Genomic DNA, 20,377 nt, shown 5'->3' on the forward strand with positions numbered 1-20,377 from the left:
ACTTTTGCCTTTATCTTCATATAAACAAGAAACACCATAATCTATTTTCTGTCACAGATCTAGCATTTATATTTTGGTCTGAGTGTGAGAATGATTCAGAAAGACCTTGATTTCTTTAAGCAGCCTAAATAGCTTTACAAGAATTCCAATCAAAAAGTTATTTTATTTTTTTTAGTGTTTATTTTTGAGACAGAGAGGGAGAGAAAGAGACAGAGAGAGAGACAGAGACACAGCATGAAGGGGGAGGGGCAGAGAGAGGGGGAGACACAGAATCCGAAGCAGGCTCCAGGCCCCCAGCTGTCAGGACAGAGCCTGAGGCGGGGCTCAAACCCATGAACCATGAGATCATGACCTGAGCTGAAGTTGGATGCTTAACCAACTGAGCCACCCAGGAGCCTCTCAAAAAGTCATTTTAAATGGCTAGAAATGCTTACTGATTTTTGTGAAAGCAATATAAAATGTTTCCTACATTTTGAATATGACTCAACCAGAAATGTTTAAATGTAAGCAAGGAAAATCATCAAACTGTATTTACATCCCTGAATAGTAGAAATTTTTCTCTTCAGAGTATTTTGTTTATTCAGTGTAGAATAAATATTAAGTGTTTACTAAATAAGTGCAAGAAACCATTATGATGGTCACTTGTAGATCTGTTTACAGGGACGATCCAGTGACTACTTCTATTTTATACTTAATGCAAAATACCTTACTTTTTTCCTTAATTATTTTGTGTGTCTCTATATCTTGTCTATCCAACTATATTATACTTCCTTGAAGGTAGGATTTCTGTCTCATACTTCCCTGTTATTCACAAAAACATGTGCATCCATAATCAGAGCTCAATAAATTCCTATGAAACTGAATTTGATTTTACTCAGCATGAATACAAAAATATGCCTTAGTGATGCATAGGGATATATAGGAACATATTTAGGAAAGTTATCTTTTCTATATATGAAATTGGCTCCAGACAGAGCATGGGTTAAAATAACTACAGCCTGTGATAACAAGATGCTTACACACGCGCGCGCGCGCACACACACACACACACACACACACGTTTTGAATATGTATGCTATAAATGCTAGAGAAAATTTAAATTAACATTTGGTGGTATACCTAAGATCAAACTCTATAGAAAATATTATGCATTCTATCTACCTGTGCATAATTTTCTCTAGTCAACCACATTTTACCCCTACTATGTGCCAAACCTTTGTATACATGTTAGTTTCAACCCCGTGGAGTAACACATTATCTTCTCCACTGCACACATGAAGAAACGGAGGGTAAGGGATATTAAAACACCTTGCTTGATGTCACAGCAGCAAGTTGTAATCCAGTACTTGAAACCACACCTCCCTATCTTTAAACACTGAGTAGGCAGAAGACAGAAATAGTCCTTACCGTCTGGGCTGATTCCAATTACTGTATGCTGCATTTTGAAGCTCACTTTCTTCTCCCTCTCCTTCTTCTCGCTCTGGTAGTTCTGGAATGTCTCTGTTAAAAATTTACATAGTGAGTACTCCAAAATCCTAGTAAAACTATGCAAGTTTGTCTTATATATACCGTATTATTTATTTGGCTAAAAATGCAGAGCTACCTTATATTTGTACATACTTGGCCAATTTTACATTAAGGGGAAAAGAAAAACCTAATGAAACAAAATGAAAACCTTATATTAGAATCAATCTACCACAACTTAGTCTGGAGATATAGCTGAACACTAAGATTCTTAGCTAGTCTGTTTCTTTCCCAAGGAAATATGGGAAAGGAACAAGAAAGGGATAAATGCAAGAACTTTAAAGAAAAACATTCAACAAGTATTTCTCTTTTTTTAAATTTTTTTCATGTTTATTTATTTTTGGGGGGGGAGTGGGGGAGGGGCAGAGAGAGAGGGAGACACAGAATCTGAAGCAGGCTCTAGGCTCCTGTCTGTCAGCACAGAGACTGATGCGGGGCTCAAACCCACAGACTGTGAGATCATGACCTGAGCTGAAGTTGGACGCTTAACTGACTGAGTCACCCAGGCGCCCCTCAACAAATATTTCTTAAACTAAAGATATAAGAGATAGAAGCACCATGTGGGTTATAAACTTGTATGGCCCTGATTGATTCCGTTCTTGAAAGAACTTATCCACAAATAAGACAGAAAATTAGTATCTCCGCCTCCTAAGGACAGACCAAAGCTTTCCCTTCAAGAAAGACAGAAGATGCTTTAGGTCCAGCTTCAGCCCACCCAGAGGGGTCATGCATAGAATACTCCTCACAGAAAGCAGTGTACAATGTACCTGTATTCAAGGCCACTTTTCAATTTCTTTAGGAATTCAGATTTTGCCAAATGCCAGGCACATAAAAAAATGTGTTCCGTCTGTTAACTAATTTTAAATTAAACTGTAAATAAACCATATCGATACATACTTTGTTTTTCGAAAGGTATACTTTGCATCAATACATTGTAAGAGCAAGAGAGAATGATTAAATCGGTTATAGTGTGTCCTTACACTGTTAGTAAAAATTGGACTTTTTTTTTTTTTTTTTTTAATTTTTTTTTCAACGTTTATTTATTTTTGGGACAGAGAGAGACAGAGCATGAACGGGGGAGGGGCAGAGAGAGAGGGAGACACAGAATAGGAAACAGGCTCCAGGCTCTGAGCCATCAGCCCAGAGCCCGACGCGGGGCTCGAACTCACGGACCGCGAGATCGTGACCTGGCTGAAGTCGGACGCTTAACTGACTGCGCCACCCAGGCGCCCCAAAAATTGGACTTCTAAAGACATATGTGAACACATTCTTTTGAAAGCAGAGAAGGCTATAAAAATTCTAATTTAATAAATGTTTCCAGTTGACTTTTATAGAAGCTGAATAATCTAAAGAAAGTGTATGCTCAAATTATGTCTATTCTCCAGTGATATGAATACTCAACTCTGTCAAATTGTATAACCTTTAGACTCTGAGATCAGAAGTCACATAACCCAAACCCAATAATCCATCTGTGTTTGAACGTGTTTCACAACATCTTTGGAAAGCAACTGTCCAAGCTCTCCTTGAATGTCTCATTCTTCCTTTGACCTAAATGTTAGATTTTTGTTTTCATGTGAAGAGGAAATCTGCCTATCTGTCCTACCCATTGTCGTATGTTTGAATACCCTTCCTGTGCAAATTGAGGTAACAAGGTTCTGAATGAGGCTGGGACCCAGGAGCCTAAGCTTGACAGTGGGACAAGACTGATGGGAATGGGTCCAAAAAGGGGATTTAAGAAGGATGTTTGAGAAGCAGACTGAGGACTAGAGAGACTGAGGGAAACCGTACTCCTGAAGATACAGGGTAGACAGGTGAAAACTAGGCTAACCCTCAGGAAATACAGCTGGAGGGAAGATGGCAGAGAAGCCGGTATGGAACGCAGACAATAATAAGAACTTAAAATGAGTTACTGAAATATTCAGTGACAGCCATGGGGATGGGAGAAGTTCTTACCCATCAAGCCCAAGCTCAGGGAGCTACACAGATACCCTCTCAAATACACTAACCTCATGTTCCTACCTTTTTAGCTGTAAGACTAATATCCCGAATCCTCTGATACAAAAACTCCATTTTCTTCAAATGATTCTATAATCCTAGAATCCTTTCATCAACCCAGATAAGCTCCTATAAATGTGCTGTTCATTCATTCCTTATCCATCTTAGAATGTGGTTTACAGGAATCAAGTGCCGTGTGCTCCAGAGAACAGAATGGACCAGTTCTCTTCTCCTGAACTCACTTGGCTAAGAATGAATTAGACTTCTTTGCACCTGTGTTTGGCCACTACCAATGACATTTCTATCAAGTATAACAACTCTTTGTACATCTGCATTCAGATTTGGGAAATTGGCACAAGGTCACACAGTAAAGTAACAGAGGTAAGGTATGAACTGAGGCCATCTTATTATAAAACCTGAGCTCTAACCTCCATGCTATACTGTCCCATATTTTTATACTGGGCTTGTGCAATTCTCTCTTCGAGTCCAAAGGTTAAGAACATAGGGCCTGACTGTTGATATTCTAATCTTGGCTCTGCCAATTAGTAGCTACGGAACTTGGACAAGTTACTTATCCTCTCTGGTGCAGATTCCTTTTCTACAAAATGCAGGCTGTTCTGTTTTGAGGGCCCTTGTACTAACAGCAAATATACTTTCTCTGCAATGAAGCAAGTAGTCACAGCACTGGACAATCCAGGTCAATGTGCTGGGAGGGAGCACACAGCGCTGAAAGTGGCTGTTTCTCTAATGACTTTTGAGAGCTTGTGAGGCCTCAGAACTTAATAGGAATATGATGTTACCTTGGCATAGTCTTTAAACTATTCGAAATAATACTTTAGGGGGATACTGGAATTATTGCTTTACCATTTTGACAGGAAGCTATAATCAATTAATGCCATTAACCATGAGACAAATTCTAGAGAGGGGTATGGCTGAACTGTGCACAAGGTGGAGTGAATACTCCTTTTCCCATAAAATTCATGAGGCCCCAAGGCCTATGACATCCCGCCTCCTCATTAGCTCATAAAATACCTTTCCCTTCCCTAATGCTTTCTGTAGTACTCCAGTCGTGAGCACGTCGCAGAGGAAACCGTGATGCCGTTATCAAGATACCTGCACGGTCACTGGACACCCGGGTGTTCCGGGATGTTCTGACATCCTCTATGGAATGGCAGAACTCTTGTGAGAACACTCCAGAATGTTTGCAGAGCCATCACTTCTCTGCCATACTTAAAGGGAAATCTGGTACTCAGTTGTTAATGCAACTGAAAAAACAGGCCTGGGGTTGAGAGTGTAAAATGGTTCGTTCTTCATGGAAAAGCAATTTGACAACATTTCTCTTCCTGTGTTGAACTCAGTCAGCAGCAGCAGCAAAATGTACTTTCTGACATTCTTAGGGGAGATAAAAAAAACCTTTCTCTGTGTTAAAGGTTCTTAATAAATTGTGTGTCAAAAGCCTTCAAAAAGCCATACACTGTTGCCTAACATGCATATATACAAAGATGTTCAGTTCACAACACTCCAAAAGAGTAAGAAATAATCATTAAAAATGTTTCTGAATAGGTATGTATGTTAATAAAAAACTAAGTATAATTTCTGAATGTGTTTGAAAACATTTATGAAAGAGGAAAAACCATGATACAATACCATATGAACTGTAGGCTCCAGGGAATCAATGAAGTAATACTGAAATCTGGGGTAAATTCCCAAAACCCAGTCTGCTAAAAGTACCACACTGAGTGGTGCAACTAAAGAGGATTTTAATTTCTTGATTTGAACTGTCATATATTTTCCACACTATATGATAATTTCTTAAATAATGGGGGCTGAGTATTTTTAAAATCTTAGAAGAGAGAAAAGGAATCCATTCTTTTTCATTGCTAGTCCTCCCTGACTCTGGCTCCTAAAGTCTTTCTAGCTTTTCTGTATCAGTCACTCATTGCAGCCAACTTACAGCTTCACTCACCTGCCAGTATATGAAGAAAATATATCCAGTGCCATTATTCCTCCAGATTGTTGCCCCAAATTTATTTTGAACTCTTCCAAATGTTCTGCAGGCACATAAGTAATTCTGAAACAGAACACAATCCAGGGGGAAAAAAAGGAAGCAGAGTTTTTTGCCTAACAGGCAAAGTTTCTGAAATATAGAAATAAAATTATATTGTCCCTTCATCCCTATTTTTTTCACTTTTTCATTTAACAGCTTATTCAGCAGAGAATCCAAACTTGGAAAAGATAAAGCATCCTATAAGCAAAAATAAAAGGTTAAGGTTTACATTTTTTTTTTTAGAGAGAGAAAGAGAGAGAGAGAGACAGAGACAGAGAAAGAGAGAGAGCATCTCATGCAGGTTCCACACTCAGTGGGACTCGATCTCAGGATATGAGACCATAACCTGAGCCTGAGCCGAAATCAAGAGTTGAACAATTAACTGACTGAGCTACCCAGCTGCACCTAAAGTTTCCTTTTTTTTTTTTTTTTTTTACTTTAAATGTCAAGCGACAATTAAACTTTAAACTGCTGATAAACTATATGCTTACTAATAATTATGTGAGGGAGGAAAGCAGCATTATTTTCATTTCTGAATGAGAAGAGTAACAGCAATTTTTAGAAAGATCTACTAATCCTTAGAAACATAACTAACAGCAATAACACTGATTTCATCCAAAGATTTCTGGGTTCCTTAGCAGACAAAAATCAGGCATGCTCTACTAAAACACTACTTACCCCAAATTATTTTATATTCATCCATAATATATAATTAATTTTAGGCACTGATAAGCATTATAATAATTATATGTTAGCTCTATTAAGTTATGAAACCAAAAGTCTGAAGTTAAACTATCACAAGTTTATGGGAAGATTCTCTTCCTAATTTGTAGCAACTCCCTAATAAGCTATTTTGGTTTTAGAGAAAAGCCTGATATTTGCCCTTGAATGGTCACTTACTAATTCAACAAATACTGGCTGACTGCCTACAATATGGAGGGCATGAAGCAAGATGCTGACTACAGCTATAATGTTTAGAAACTGATATTTAGAAGTTCAAGTTTACTGCTGCCCTATAAGGCTACAGAACTGATCGATACAAGGCTATAGAACTGATTGTTCAAGGAGGTGGTCCCGAGATCTTCAAATTAAGGAACAGTTAGGTAAGAGAAACACTCAATTTGAAGTTGGTTCAGCACCTTGTGCAACTAAAAGAAGAAGTATGTATCAAAATTGCACAATATAAAAATCATGAAGACTATTAAGCCAGCTATCCATAACTTACCCATGAAGACAATAAGTACATAAAACCTTAGCAATGGAGGGCAAGGATAAAAGGACTGTCTTTTATGCCATAATAAAATAAGAATTATACCACTGGCATAATTTACTGAGTGAGGAGGATATGTAATTCCAGACATATTGGTTATTCCATAAAAAGCATTCACTCTTGTGAGGTCACTTAAATTTGGAGTCAGAAGACACAGCTCTGTTGCTCATCAAGAGTGTAATGGGAGGGTAAATCACCACCACCAAATCCTTATATCCTCAATCACGAAAAGGACGTCACTTTTTATGAGGCTGTTGTAACCCGAGAAGCATAAAACAAATGTAAGGCAGTGCTGTACCAGGGCATCAGCTAGCCTGGTCGCACCTGATCGCTCTGGCCGACTCCGTGGACCCTTGGGAGTCTCCTCATGACACTTTTACCGCAAGGATCAAAAAATAAAGCAGCACAGTTGAGAGGGTTCAGGAGTACACTGGGAGACAGAGTCACATTCTAATTCTGGCTCTAGCTAATTTATTCATCTATAAAAACACCTTCTCCATGGTGTTAAAAATATATGGAATAATAAACTTGAATTTATCCCTTCAAAAATAATGAGTAAAAAATGTGTAACACATTATGTCAGGAAGATTGATTCTATTTTACACGAAGACAAGTAAAGATAAACCTAAAACTAAAAAGCCCATTCAAGAAAACTGGCAATATTTCTGAAGACTCAGTAAAGGTAACACATATAAATAAAAGTCAGGTAAAACATATAAATAAAAAAAAATAAAAATAAAAGATAAAACACATAAAAAGACTTTTATAAATAAATAAAAGTCAGGAGTTGAGGGGGGAGCTGGAGCACAATAGCAAAAATAATAATAATCAGTTCAAAGTATTGATTTTTTTTAAATGTTTCGAGAAGGAAAAAAGGTTTCTACCCCTAACAACGCTGAAAATGAATTTTCCTCCGTGTTCGTCCCAAATTGTTTTTTTCTTTTACCAAGGCTAGGGGACAGGGAGTTTTACAAATATTTTTCTGATACATTAGATGGCAGTGAGAAATGGAAAAGAAGGCAGTTTTCATAAGTAGTTAGCCCACAGACAGCGAGGACACCAGAACAAGAGGCCCACAATGCAACAGCACATGCAAAGCAATTCTAACACACGCCTGGTCATACAGCACACAAAACCTCCAAATCGCCAGAGCACCAAAAATAAACACACCGCAACAGCTTATTTGACAGTTGTATTAAAAATTCTTAAATGTAAACTAATCTTTGGTTACAAATGGGGTGGAAGAAAAAAGAATAGCATTAGGAACGCCGAAATGTGATACGGCTATTAATCCCGAGACCGCGTCTGCACATGCAGACATTCCCTGACAAAGAGCCTGGTAGCTTAGTAGTTGGAAAATGTGATTTTCAAATGAGTTCACAATCAGCAGTGCAATGTGAAAATGTAACAATCTCATAGTTCTTTTGGGATTTATGTTCTGAAATAAATGGGGGGGGGTGCAAAATGTATACACTGAATCTATTATCTGGATGTATCCCTGCACTGGGAAGTTATAAAAGCATGAAATGGTTTTCACAGACAAGTTGTAACACACAGCCATAATGAGCTTTTGAATCACCGATACTCACACATAAAAGGGGGCTCGATCATCAGCAGGTGCTGTAGAAAATCTAGAATGTGAAGCATACGCCGCGGCATCTTTTTACAATGGTGTTAACAAATGTCAATGTCTTGTGCTGAATGTGAGATGCATACATATGTAGTTAAAAGTGGGTGCTCCTGGTTGTTTTTTTTTCCCCTTTCCACCTCCCTCCCCATCTACACCTCCCCCAGAAAAGCATCTGCTCTTCACTGGTGTCTATAGCAGTGATTATTAACAAGCATGGAAAAATATAACTGCAATCAATCTTTTATTCCTTGATCAGGAATTCATCCCACACTTTGGGTTAAGGCAGGTGAATTCTGATTCAGCTCGGTAATTATCTGGCAGATGTTAGAAGCAGCTGCTGCTAAGCACAAAACCCTGGCTATTATTATAGAAATATAAGAGCTCCTGGCAAGGTGGAGTGAGAAGTGAAACAGTGCATTCTGGTGAGGCTTCACATCTGGTTTTCCATAGAAAATAATGAAACCTGGAACTTAAACTGGCTGTTCTTGAACTCTTGAAACTCACATTATCTACCCAGGCACGCATGAACGCACACACACCAAGTTCCCAGCTATCTATCGTAAACAGCAAAAAAGAAATTCGGTACATTATCTTCAATAAGCAATGATTTTCCTAAAACCCGCCAGTTATGTAACTGAACCATTTAGAGCCTCTTATTTTCTAAGTCCCCCCAATACACTCCCTCCACTCCTATCCCACATCAAGCTAGGCTCATAACCAGAAATAAAGAGGAAGAGACGTGGATGGAGCCTACATCCAGCAATGACAGCAAAGCTTAACTGGCCAGGGGCAACGTTATGGTTCCATTCAGAGTAGTGGAAGGACTAGACTTTCTTTTTGGGAGGATTATTCACAGAGCTTTTAAGGTAATTCTAAACCTTTGCTTCATAAAAGCAAGTGATAAGAAGGGGACGGGGCCAAAACACTTCACGCAAAATGCATGGAACACGCTGCTCAGCCCTGGTCAATCTAAATGGCTATTTGTGTTGATCATTTAACACGCTTTTTCTGAAAAAGGATTATGTGATTCTAATTTCTTTCTACCATTTACCCAGTAAGTCAAATCAAACCCATCTGAATCACAGCCTTACCAGGACACTTGAGAAGAAATCAATGTGTTTCGCGTGTTTCTGCCTGTGTACATCCCCACACACCTGACCATGTGAGAAAGAAATGGATTGACTGGTCTTCAGAGGAGGGGAAGATGCAGGACTTTTCTTATTCTTTACGGTATGTTCTGACTCCTGGGATCCTAAAGCAGTAATTCATGAGGCTCTCTCTTTAGATATCCTCAAAGCCCTCATGAAGCTGCTGTCAGCATGAATGGGTCCATTCTGGTGCTGAATCAGAAGGTGGGAGAACAAACAAAGCAAAGGACAGTAGCAACAGAAATGAGGAAAAGAGAAAAAATGACTTTGGGAGCTTGAAAAAGTACCCTGAGACTTTTCTAGAGTGGCCTAGATGCCTAAGTTAGGCCAAAACAGTGTCACAATCGTCTTATTTTTCGGCCACTTTGTAAGTTTTGCGGGACATCTGAACTGAGGGGGAAGACTAGACACAGGCACCGTTTCTGGGCCTCAGTGCCAAAAACTGGGCAGGGGACTCGCATTGGTGCCTAGAGCATAAGACGTGCGTATCACACAATAAATCAAATGATCAGTTACCAGGCCACGTGTGTTTTAAACTCTATCTAAACCATGTAAGCTAAAAGCCTTGCGAAAAAGGGTCTCCATGTGGGTCTATGTCATTCATCTTTGAAGCTAGATGAATGGGCACTGGTCTATAAGTGGTGAAGAAAGCTCTTAAAGTTTCTCTTTTTTCTTAGAGGCACTGACATTTTTAACGTATTCTCTTGGACTCACATTATTCAGATAATTAAGGAACTGTCACATGATGAGATGATCCATTCCATTACAAAAGTCAAAAGGGCAGGCAAATTTACAAAGTCCATCACTGAAATTCTGCCTAAAAATAATACTTCTTTTGTGTAAGATAGCAGAATCCACTTCAGACAGTATACATTTTTCTGCTATTTGCTGATGGCAGAATGAAAAACAGATTGTAAATACAGTTTTCTTACCAAAGCTCTAGCAGTATATACTTTGCACAAGAATAATAGAGAATGCAGTCAGTAAAATAACATTAATACAGCAAAGTTTCCCATACTGGTAATCATTACTTCAATGTAAGCTAAACCATCTTTCCCTGTGCTCTTATTTTACTATTTTATCCCTTATACATTAAATACAAATATTCAATAGTTGATGCGAGAGAAGAAAAGCCAAGCTATTACACTGATGAGGTGTGTCAGAGTCATAAACTGATTTTTATGTTCGCTCAAGAAATGTTTTGTGACTTAAAAACCAAGCGACATATATGATGTGCTTTTAGCACAATATGGGATTATGGGATAGTTTTAAGCACTTCCTGACAAAATGGTCTACATGACCTACAATCAGACTATACCAACAGATTGGTGAATTCTCTTGGATCACGAGGTAGTTGACCAAAGGGTGAATTATGGGTCAGACTGACACTGTTCTATATAGTCTCTTCCATGACCGACCACTGAAAAACTAGCTTAGTTCTAGGATTCGCATAGGTCAATTAGGTAGTACACAGTTCCTTATACTGATCCTAAGTGGACATCCTGTTCTATGAGAGATGGCTCATATCACGGAGACCTAAGGTTCTTGCAGAATTATTAGAGTAAAATTAAACACAGCAGGCAATTTTTTTCAAATATTTAAACATTGTATCATCTTAAAGAAACTATATCTACAATCAAGAACTATTCAGGAATAGTCAAATTTCTGAGTGATTTATTTTTAATAAATGTGTGATAATTTTAGCATATTAAACAGAAGTACATACTGAAAAAAAAAAAAATGATCCGTGAATTGAACTTCCTGAATTTCCCAAGCCAAACTGGAGTCCAAATGATACTTACTTAATGTCAGGCCCGATGAGAGAGTGTCTTCTCAACATCGCTCGCGCTTGGGCATTGGTTAAACTGATAGTAGATTCTTCATTAATAGACAAGATGCAGTCCCCAACGGCAATCCGGCCATCTCGACTGATGGAACCTCCGTGAATGATACTTCGAACGATCATCCCCAAGCCATCTTTATTAGCACTTACTGTCATCCCTATGGTAAAGGGGAAGCACAGATATATATCAAATACTTGACCTTCAAATTCATTTTAAGTTGAATTTAATATACCCTATGGATTCACAGATAAAAGGAGTAACTTTTTTATCCAATAAAACACGATCAAAAGGAAAGAAAAAAAATGTTAACACAAAATCTACTTTTTGAAATGGTTGTGAAATTTTATCCAGAAAATGATAATCTATGTTAGACATATCAGAGATGAAATAGGTCTATGTTGTGGAGTGACTACAACTCAGGTTATTGATGTGTTGCCCCTGAAAGAGAAAACGCTCCTGAGGAAAATATTTTGACAGAAACAAATCAATTTTATAGCAGTTCATTTCTTAGACATATAAGAGAATAGATAACAAGACTACAAAGGGAAAATTAGTTGTGTAAATTAAGAAACTCTGTGCTATTATTTATTATTATTATTTCTAGTTCATTTATTCATTCAGTATATATTTACTACATGCCTACTACGTGCCAAGTACTATGCTGATTTCTTGAGATTAAAAAAAAAGGATAGCTAACACCAAGAAGCTTTTCTTCAAGTCTTATCCTCAGTGACTGATGTACAGTGGTCTGTTTAACTGAAGTGATGTGGACTTAATCCTAATCTCTTCCCATTTTATCTCTAAGTCTGAAGTATGAGCTCTAGATTTGGGTATTTAATTGCCGTCCCAACATCCATGCCGTCCCTGGATGGCTAACAGGAGACACAACGTTGGGATATACAAAACTGAACTTCCAAGTTTCCACTTCCCGTATTTCTTCCCATTTTTGACAATGGCACCAGTACCCTACTCTCCATTTCTCAAAGCAGAAATGTTGGAGTTGTTCTCGATTCCTACCCCTCTCTCTCAGCTCTTGTATTTAATCCCTCACCACGTCCTGTCATCGCTGTCCCCAAAATGTATCGCAAATCCATTCACCCTTCTCCGCTTCCCGGCCAACCCCACGCCAAGCTGGCACTTCTTGCCCCACCTTTTGAAAGAGCTTCTCAACTGGTCTTCCCATTGCACTCTTGTCACAGCAGACACAGCGACCGTTCAAACAAGACAAATCACATCACTCCCTTGTTAACAATCCTTCACCAGCGTCCTGTCGTGCAGGACACACCTACAACACACTTCAGTGGCACAACCCATAGGGCACTGCTGGCCTGGCCCTCCCGACGTGCGCCCTTCTTCAGCACCACGCCCTGGGCTCCGTCTCCTCCCGCCATGTTGACTGCCTTCAGAAATACACCTAGTCTCTCCCCACTTCCGTGTTGGCCTGACACCTTCTTCCCGAAGCTCCCGTCGGCTAATTCCTTCTTGCTTGTCAACACCACTTCCTCCAAAAGGGTTTCTCAACAAACGCCCTCTGGATTTATGTTCCCTTCTCACCCTACCCTTTCTCCAAAAATATAAAACTTTTTGAAATTATGTTTAAAACTTTACATAAAATAATGTAAATTCACTTAAAACAAAGTGCTAGAAGTTCCTTCCAAACAAGATCATATAATTAAATAATATAAGAAGAGGTACAACTCTCTAAGGGTAGTTTGCAAAAACCTGCTTTGAGAGAAGTCACAAATTCCTTTTTAGGTTTTGTTGTTAATATAAAAATAAAGAAATTCTTCTAAATACTAACATTTTTTAAAAAAATTTTTTGATGTTTGTTTATTTTTGAGAGAGACAGAGTGAGAGCAGGCGAAGGGCAGAGAGAGAGGGAGACACAGAATCTGAAGCAGGCTCCAGGCTTTGAGCTGTCAGCACAGAGCCTGATGCGGGGCTTGAACTCATGAACCGCGAGATCATGACCTGAGCCAAAGTTGGAAGCTTAACCGACTGAGCCATCCAGGTGCTCCTAAATATTAACTTTAATAATACCAAACTAGATTTCTGAGAATACCTTTCTGAGAATAATCCTGACTATAATGTTTCCAACTTGATATTTCATACCTGGATATGGGACATCTGAGCTCTAGTTACAGTTTTCTGATAGAAATGAACTATTATCAAATGTATTTAAAATACTGTTAAGACTTACACTGATGATTTCTAAATGTATTGTTGTCAAGGAAACACCCCTGCTTCCCATAAAGCAACAAGTTGGATGCTGTTTCACCCCTAGTGTGTTTCTTACAAGCAAACGGGGTGGGTCTGGAATGTTTCAGTAGGTACTCTAGCTTGTCCTGATGTTGCCACCCTTCCTCCCATCAAGACCCACCAAATGACTACTATGGTAAAATTAAAATTAAAAGGCAAGAGTATGAAACAAAATTTAGCTCAGTGGTATAGACCAGGACTCTAACCCATCATCTTGTTCTCACTGCCACCATGTGCGGTATAAATAAAGCAAGTCACTGGGTCACCTGGGTGGCTCGGTCGGTTAAGCATCTGACTTTGGCTCAGGTCATGATCTCACGGCTTGTGGGTTTGAGCCCGTGTCGGGCTCTGTGCTGACAGCTTGGAGCCTGGAGCCTGCTTTGGACTCTGTGTCTCCCTCTCTCTCTGCCCCTCCCCCACTCACACTCGGTCTCTCTCTCTCTCTCTCTCTCTCTCTCAAAAATAAACATTACAGAAATTAAAAAAAAAAAAAAATAAAGCAAGTCACAGACATGGGACAAATCATCATGAGCTACAGTCAATATGACCTCTGAATTCACTTTTAATGGTACATTTAACCCACGATTCCACCAGCTACTAGCTATTAAGGTTTCCCAGTCACATCAACTACATAAACCAAGAAGTTGGCACCAATTTGCTCAGCTTATACTTTCCTTTCACTAGGTGATAATTTTGGGGGTTCAAGAAATTCTGTGTAATATAATATCCACTAATGAGATTTTGCTTGTAACTTCTAAGATCTCTCAATGTTTTCCTGCAAGAAATATAATAGAACAGCCCAAATCACACACTGTAGAACCAGAGAACTGATTCCAAATCTGAGTTTCACCACTTCTAATCAGTATGGCCTTGCGCTGACTTAACATCACACTTGGCCTCATTTTACTCATCTGTAAAATGGGAATAATATCTCCTTTTAGAGTTGTTTAAAGAATTATATGAGAAAAACATGGGGAGTACCTTTCAAAGTGCCTGGCACAAAGTTCCCAAAAAAGTACAAAATAAAAGCAAAAGAAAACTCACAAAAATGTATTCTAAATGCATCTCTAGCCCAATCCAAAGCTATATTGCTCTCTAAAGGCTAAATGCAAATCTCAGCTTTATGTATTAATTTTTTTAACATTTATTTATTTTTTGAGAGACAGAGAAAGACAGCTTGAGTGGGGGAAGGGCAGAGAGAGAGAGACGGAGAGAGAGAGAGACAGAATCCGAAGCAGGCTCCAGGCTCTGAGCTGACAGCATAGAACCTGACGTGGGGCTCAAACTCACAAACCTGGAGATCATGAGATCATGACCTGAGCTGAAGTCAGACACTTAACTTGACTGAGCCACCCAGGTGCCCCTTAATTCAGCTTTAAAGTAAAGCATATTCTAGTCATCTTGATGTAGCCTTGGGCAACGCAAGCACTAAAATGTGATGTATGGTACGTGAAAACCAGAGACAGACTAAGGTTTGAGTACTGGCTCCACCTTCCAACTGCTGAATACTTTCAGAGAAATTCCTGAGTCTGCCTATGTTTCTGTTCCTAATCAGTGAAAAGAAGGTAATACGTTTCTTTCTATCTGACCTTTTGACCTTTTCTTTTTACCTTCAAGTTCTAATACAATGTAATTAGCCAATGGACCACAACCTTATCAAAAATCATCAAGATTAGATTTTTCAAAGATATTATGTGCATGTGTATGTATCTGAATATAACATTTCTCCCTTAAATTTAACAAAGTTAAAAAAGAAGTGATTCATGACATCAAAGCAAACAGAATGTGGCAGCTTTTATGGAAGTCTGTCATTTATTAACAATTTCTTTTGGTTATCACTAGAGAAAGAAACAAATTATCCAGAAGGCTGAAAGTGCAAACAATCTTATACGGTTAATTAAGGGGAGACTATGAATCTAAGAAAATGTGTTCAGTGATAGACCCTTTCAGAGCATACTCTCCTATCAGCACAAAGCCAGCCTCTCTATTTAGGTTTTCTAAAACATAAACACACTTTTTTGTTAATTTACATTGTAAAGGCAACACTTTTTAAAAGCTTAAATGAATGATTTAATTATTTTAGTGTTTTACACAGATTTTAAATAGTCCTTTTTTTGTGATCCCTTTGCATTTCTTTACTATAAATGCTATAAAAATCTGAATGTCCAACATCTGTCAAATGAGGTAATGGATAAATGTTCTTTCTTTGGCATACTGAAGTTGAACCCCAAAATGCTAGAGGAACCTCAATGGGTTCCAGGAAGTGTAACATCCAGGAACAAAGCCCTGAAAACATTTTGCATACATAAATTATTTGAAATGATGTCAATGAACTGGAGAAATAAAACTACAAGTTACTTATACTTTCATATTACAAATTAGTTGGCAAACTAATGGTGCTATAATTTCCCACTTACAAGTAAGTGGTTTAGTCTCGAAAGCAAATGAAACGGCTCCCTTATGCTTTTATTTAACCTTATTTTCTTTTACTTTAAGAAAAAGCCCCAAATCAATGCAGCTTTTATTGCCTCTTTAAAATATCACAAGGAAGGCTGAAAAATCAGAAAAATCATGTGGCATCTTGCTGTTTCTGTAGCTGAACAACTTAGATCTTATTCATCAGCATGCTGGACTGTTCCTTTTTCAGAAACATAGATGCCATCCCAAAATTTTCCAATACCCTTGTTTTTAGCTGTTGCGGCTTGCTGAGTCAAAGCAGCTGAGTTTGACACAAATTCAACATCATTTCCTTCAAGAATTAACATATCTTTCCGGGTTTGAGATACTGAACAAGCAACACCCGGCCTCACCCAACCCTGTGGATGTATTTTTCACCCAAGAAATTTCAGATTTCAACAGGAGAAGGCTTCTCCTGAATAACAACATTGAAGGGGAAATGAGCATACACAGACCTCATCTTATAACAGAAGCCCAGCGTAACGCCCTTGACCACGTTCTGCACGTGACTACAGATAGTACAAATGGTAGCCAGTTCATTTCTATTTCCCCACCATTTGTCAACTCAGAGCCTCTTCTTTTTCCTTCCAAGAGACTGAGTTCCATATTGATGTGACTGAAGTCCTTCCGTACAGTTCCTCCGGGGACCTTCACTGTACCGGTGCATCTCTTCAGAATGATGTCAACATTCTCTGCGCTGTCGACAGTCTAATTACTGACAATGGTCTTCATTCTCACAGTAGATGCAGCAAAGAGTTCTTACGATTTAATTTTAAAGTCAAACTGAGGTTTAATGGGATTTCCTGGGACGCCCGGGTGGCTCAGTCGGTGAAGCGTCCGACTTCGGCTCAGGTCATGCATGATCCTGTGGTCCATGAGTTCAAGCCCCGCGTGGGGCTCTGTGCTGACAGCTCAGAGTCTGGAGCCTGCTTTGCATTCTGTGTCCCAGCCTGTCTCTGCCTATCCCCCACTCGTGTTCTGTCTAGCTCCCTCAAAAATAAATAAGTGTGAAAAAAAATGTTTTTAAAGGGATTTCCCGATATGGTAGAACACAAGGATAGTTCACCTTTCACTGCTTTTTTTCCCCAAGAGCTTCATCATCTTAGTGTATTTCTTACATCTAAACTTAAAAGTCAAGGTGGAAGCAACCCAAGTGTCCAACAATAAATGAAGGTGGTGCTTATATATAAAATGGCATTATTACTTAGTCTTAAGAAGGAAGGAAATCCTAAAAAAACCTAATAAAAGAAATTCTGACATGTGATTTGAATGAACGAATCTTGAAGACATTATGCTAAGAGAAGCAAGCCAGTCACAAAGGGACAAATACTGTATGATTCCATCTACATGAGGTTCTTAGGAGAGTCAAAATATACATATAGACACAGACAGCGGAATGGGTGCCAGGGGACAGGGAGAATGGGTATTTATTGTTTAATGAGTACACAGTTTCAGTTTGAGAAGATGAAAAACTACTGGAGATGGCTGGTAGTGACAAGCTGTGCAACTATGTGAATGGACTTATTGTTACAGAAATACGCACTTAAAAATATTTAAAACGGTCAATTCTGTATATCCTGTATGACGCTAAAAAATGATATAGCCTGACATACTAAAATAGAGCAAGCAAAAAATCCACATGATTGTCTCAACAGATGAAGAAAAATATTTGACAAAAGTCAACATCCTCTCAGCAAACTAAAAAGAGGCAAGCAATCCAAGGGGTCAGTTTGTAAAATCAGGTATACTCACACCATGGTTCTTACAAGAATCTCCCAACTGCTTCCAATATAATCTACCAGCCTGTGCCAGAATGATCTTGAAACGCAATCAGATCCTGTCCCTCTTCTGCCCTTAGCAACCACCTCCGGTAGGAACCTAAAGCAGGAGGGTGTTAGGACAGACGTCCTGTGTCCCGCACAGGAACCCCTCCAGCAACCGTATCCCACCTATCATTTCTTCAGCTTCAATTCTCACTCTGCCCACTGTCACACCCCACCTCATCCACGCCACAGAAACCAGTCATGTTTCACATCACTCTGCCTCAGCTCTAGCAGCTTCCGATTTTTCCCCATCCCTCAGTTATGTGATAAAAATCTCCCCTTTGAAATCTTTCTAAACTCCTCGACACTCAGAGTAGGCATCAGTTATTCCTGTTAAGCTTTCAAATGTTCTTTATATGAGTGTCTATCATAGTGTGTAGAGTATCTTAATGCATTTAGGATTCTATATGTTGATTTTCCTACTCTCTAAAACTCATGTTCCTTGAAGAAAGTGATTAAAGCATGCTATCTATGCATGGTGGTGAGAATACAGAAGACAATAAGTGTTTGATAGTTGAATAAATAAATACACTAGAATAGGGGTTTTCACATGGGTTTTGCAAAACCTCTGCCTTACAAGTTAGTCAAAAAATTGGGTTCCGTGGCCAATGAAATGTGAGAAATGCTGCATTCTATAACCTCTTCTTAGAGATCCACAGTGCACATCTGAGTGCCGAAGATTCCAAGAAGTATTTTTTGCAAACAAAAATCTGTCTCCTTACGTGTATCACATTCCAGACCTCTAAACTTGTAGCCCATTTACACTCCTATGAACATCCCACAGAACTAGTATTCAAAGTAACACGCTTTCCTTCCAGGGGTGTCTGGGCGGCTCACTCATTTAAGCATTGTACTTCGGCTCAGGTCATGATTCCAGGGTTCATGAGTTTGAGCCCCGCATTGTGGGTTCTCTGCTGTCCGTGTGGAGCCTGCTTCAGATCCTATGTCTCCCTCTCTCTGTGCCCCTCCCTGCTAGCTCTCTCTCTCTCTCAAAAAAAAAAAATTTAATGGGGGGCGGTGCGCCTGGGTGGCTCAGTCAGTTAAGTGTCCAACCCTTGATTTCAGCTCAGGTCATGATTTCACAGTTTGTTAATTTGAGCCCCGTGTGGGGCTCCATGCTGATAGTTCGGAGCCTCCTTGGGATTCTCTCTCTCTGCCTCTCTCTCTCAACTCAAAATAAATAAGTAATAAAAATTAAAATAAAATAAAATAAACATAAAAAAAAACCAAAGTAACATGCTTTCAGAAACCCTGTATTACCAGATGAAATATTTCTGACATGTTTAGATACCCGTAATATCTGTCTCATAATTAACACATTAATAGGAAGCTCTGTAGCTTACGTTCTATGTTACTCTACCAAATACAATATATAAGAAATATTGTAACTACGGAGAAATTCTCTGCTATAACTCTCCATTTAGCTGCTGTTAGCAGTACCTGGCTGCCACCGAATGGAACAACATCCTGGAGACAGAGACTGGAATCCCACTCAGCAAGTAAGCGTTGTTTGGCTTCTCCACCAAGTCTCAGATTTAACAAGGAAACAATACTCCTCCGTAAGATACCAATGCAGAGGAAACTGCCTGGTCCCATGACAGAAGAACATCACCTCTGATGTGGAGCTAAACAGAGTGTCTCGGGCCACGACTGGGCATCCAGAGCAACTAATTTATGATCCTATTTATCAGCACCAAGCGCTAGGGACAGAGCTGAGTCATCAACTCAAAAGCCTGTGCTCTGCCTGCATACGGTTTTAGCTACTGTAATTGGGACCGCATGTCTACAGGAAATCTTCTTTGTCCGATTCAGAAAGTTTTACGACTGTTCACCAAATGCAACCCTTTATGGGTAAAAGAGGACGCGGAAACCCTGCCACCTGGGAAGAAATACTGAATAACTTGCATTTATAGTTCGGTGCTGGCACACCTGGCTGTCTTTTTAGTCTTTATTTCAGTGAATGAGAGAAATTAAACACAAACTGACTTATGCATAACTGGTAACATTCAAAGAAACTAATAATTTACTTTTTCAAAGAATTTGAAATTCCAAATTGCTGACTTTTCATTTTCTAAGAATTCCTTTTCTGATTTGCTGTTTCATACACAAACAGTTCGTATATCTGTTCTTGAAAGTAAATGATGCTCGTGAATACTCTTAAATAATTAAGAGAGTGAGGGATTTAGGCTAGTCTGAAGTAAACAAACCTATTAACCATTTCAGGAAAAATAAAGAGTACATAAAAAGAGAAACCATAAAAACTATAGGAAAATTTGTAACACCTTTTTATCACCTACAGCCAACAATGCTGAAACCATGTTTGATATTTTATCTTTGGCAAGAGGGTTGAAGAGGCAAGATATATGTGGAAAGGAAGGGA

General features: G+C 39.0%; 1 protein-coding gene and 1 pseudogene across 13 annotated transcripts in view; both read right to left on the reverse strand.

Annotated features, from left to right (window-relative positions):
* The window catches only part of MPDZ (multiple PDZ domain crumbs cell polarity complex component), a 163,601-nt gene that overhangs the window by 48,699 nt on the left and 94,525 nt on the right, over positions 1-20,377 (reverse strand). For all 13 annotated transcript variants that reach the window (XM_086685295.1, XM_086685305.1, XM_086685302.1 and 10 more), the window contains 3 exons: positions 11,417-11,615; positions 5,486-5,590; positions 1,408-1,500 (listed from right to left, as the gene is read on the reverse strand). In XM_086685295.1, the coding sequence (XP_086541421.1) occupies positions 1,408-1,500; positions 5,486-5,590; positions 11,417-11,615 (397 nt within the window). The remainder of the gene's footprint in view (positions 1-1,407; positions 1,501-5,485; positions 5,591-11,416; positions 11,616-20,377) is intronic.
* On the reverse strand, positions 14,159-20,372 carry LOC147574809 (large ribosomal subunit protein uL6 pseudogene; annotated as a pseudogene).

Source organism: Puma concolor, chromosome D4 (assembly GCF_028749965.1).
Source record: "Puma concolor isolate L17-30 chromosome D4, mPumCon1.1.hap2, whole genome shotgun sequence".
NCBI classification, from domain to species: domain Eukaryota; kingdom Metazoa; phylum Chordata; class Mammalia; order Carnivora; family Felidae; genus Puma; species Puma concolor.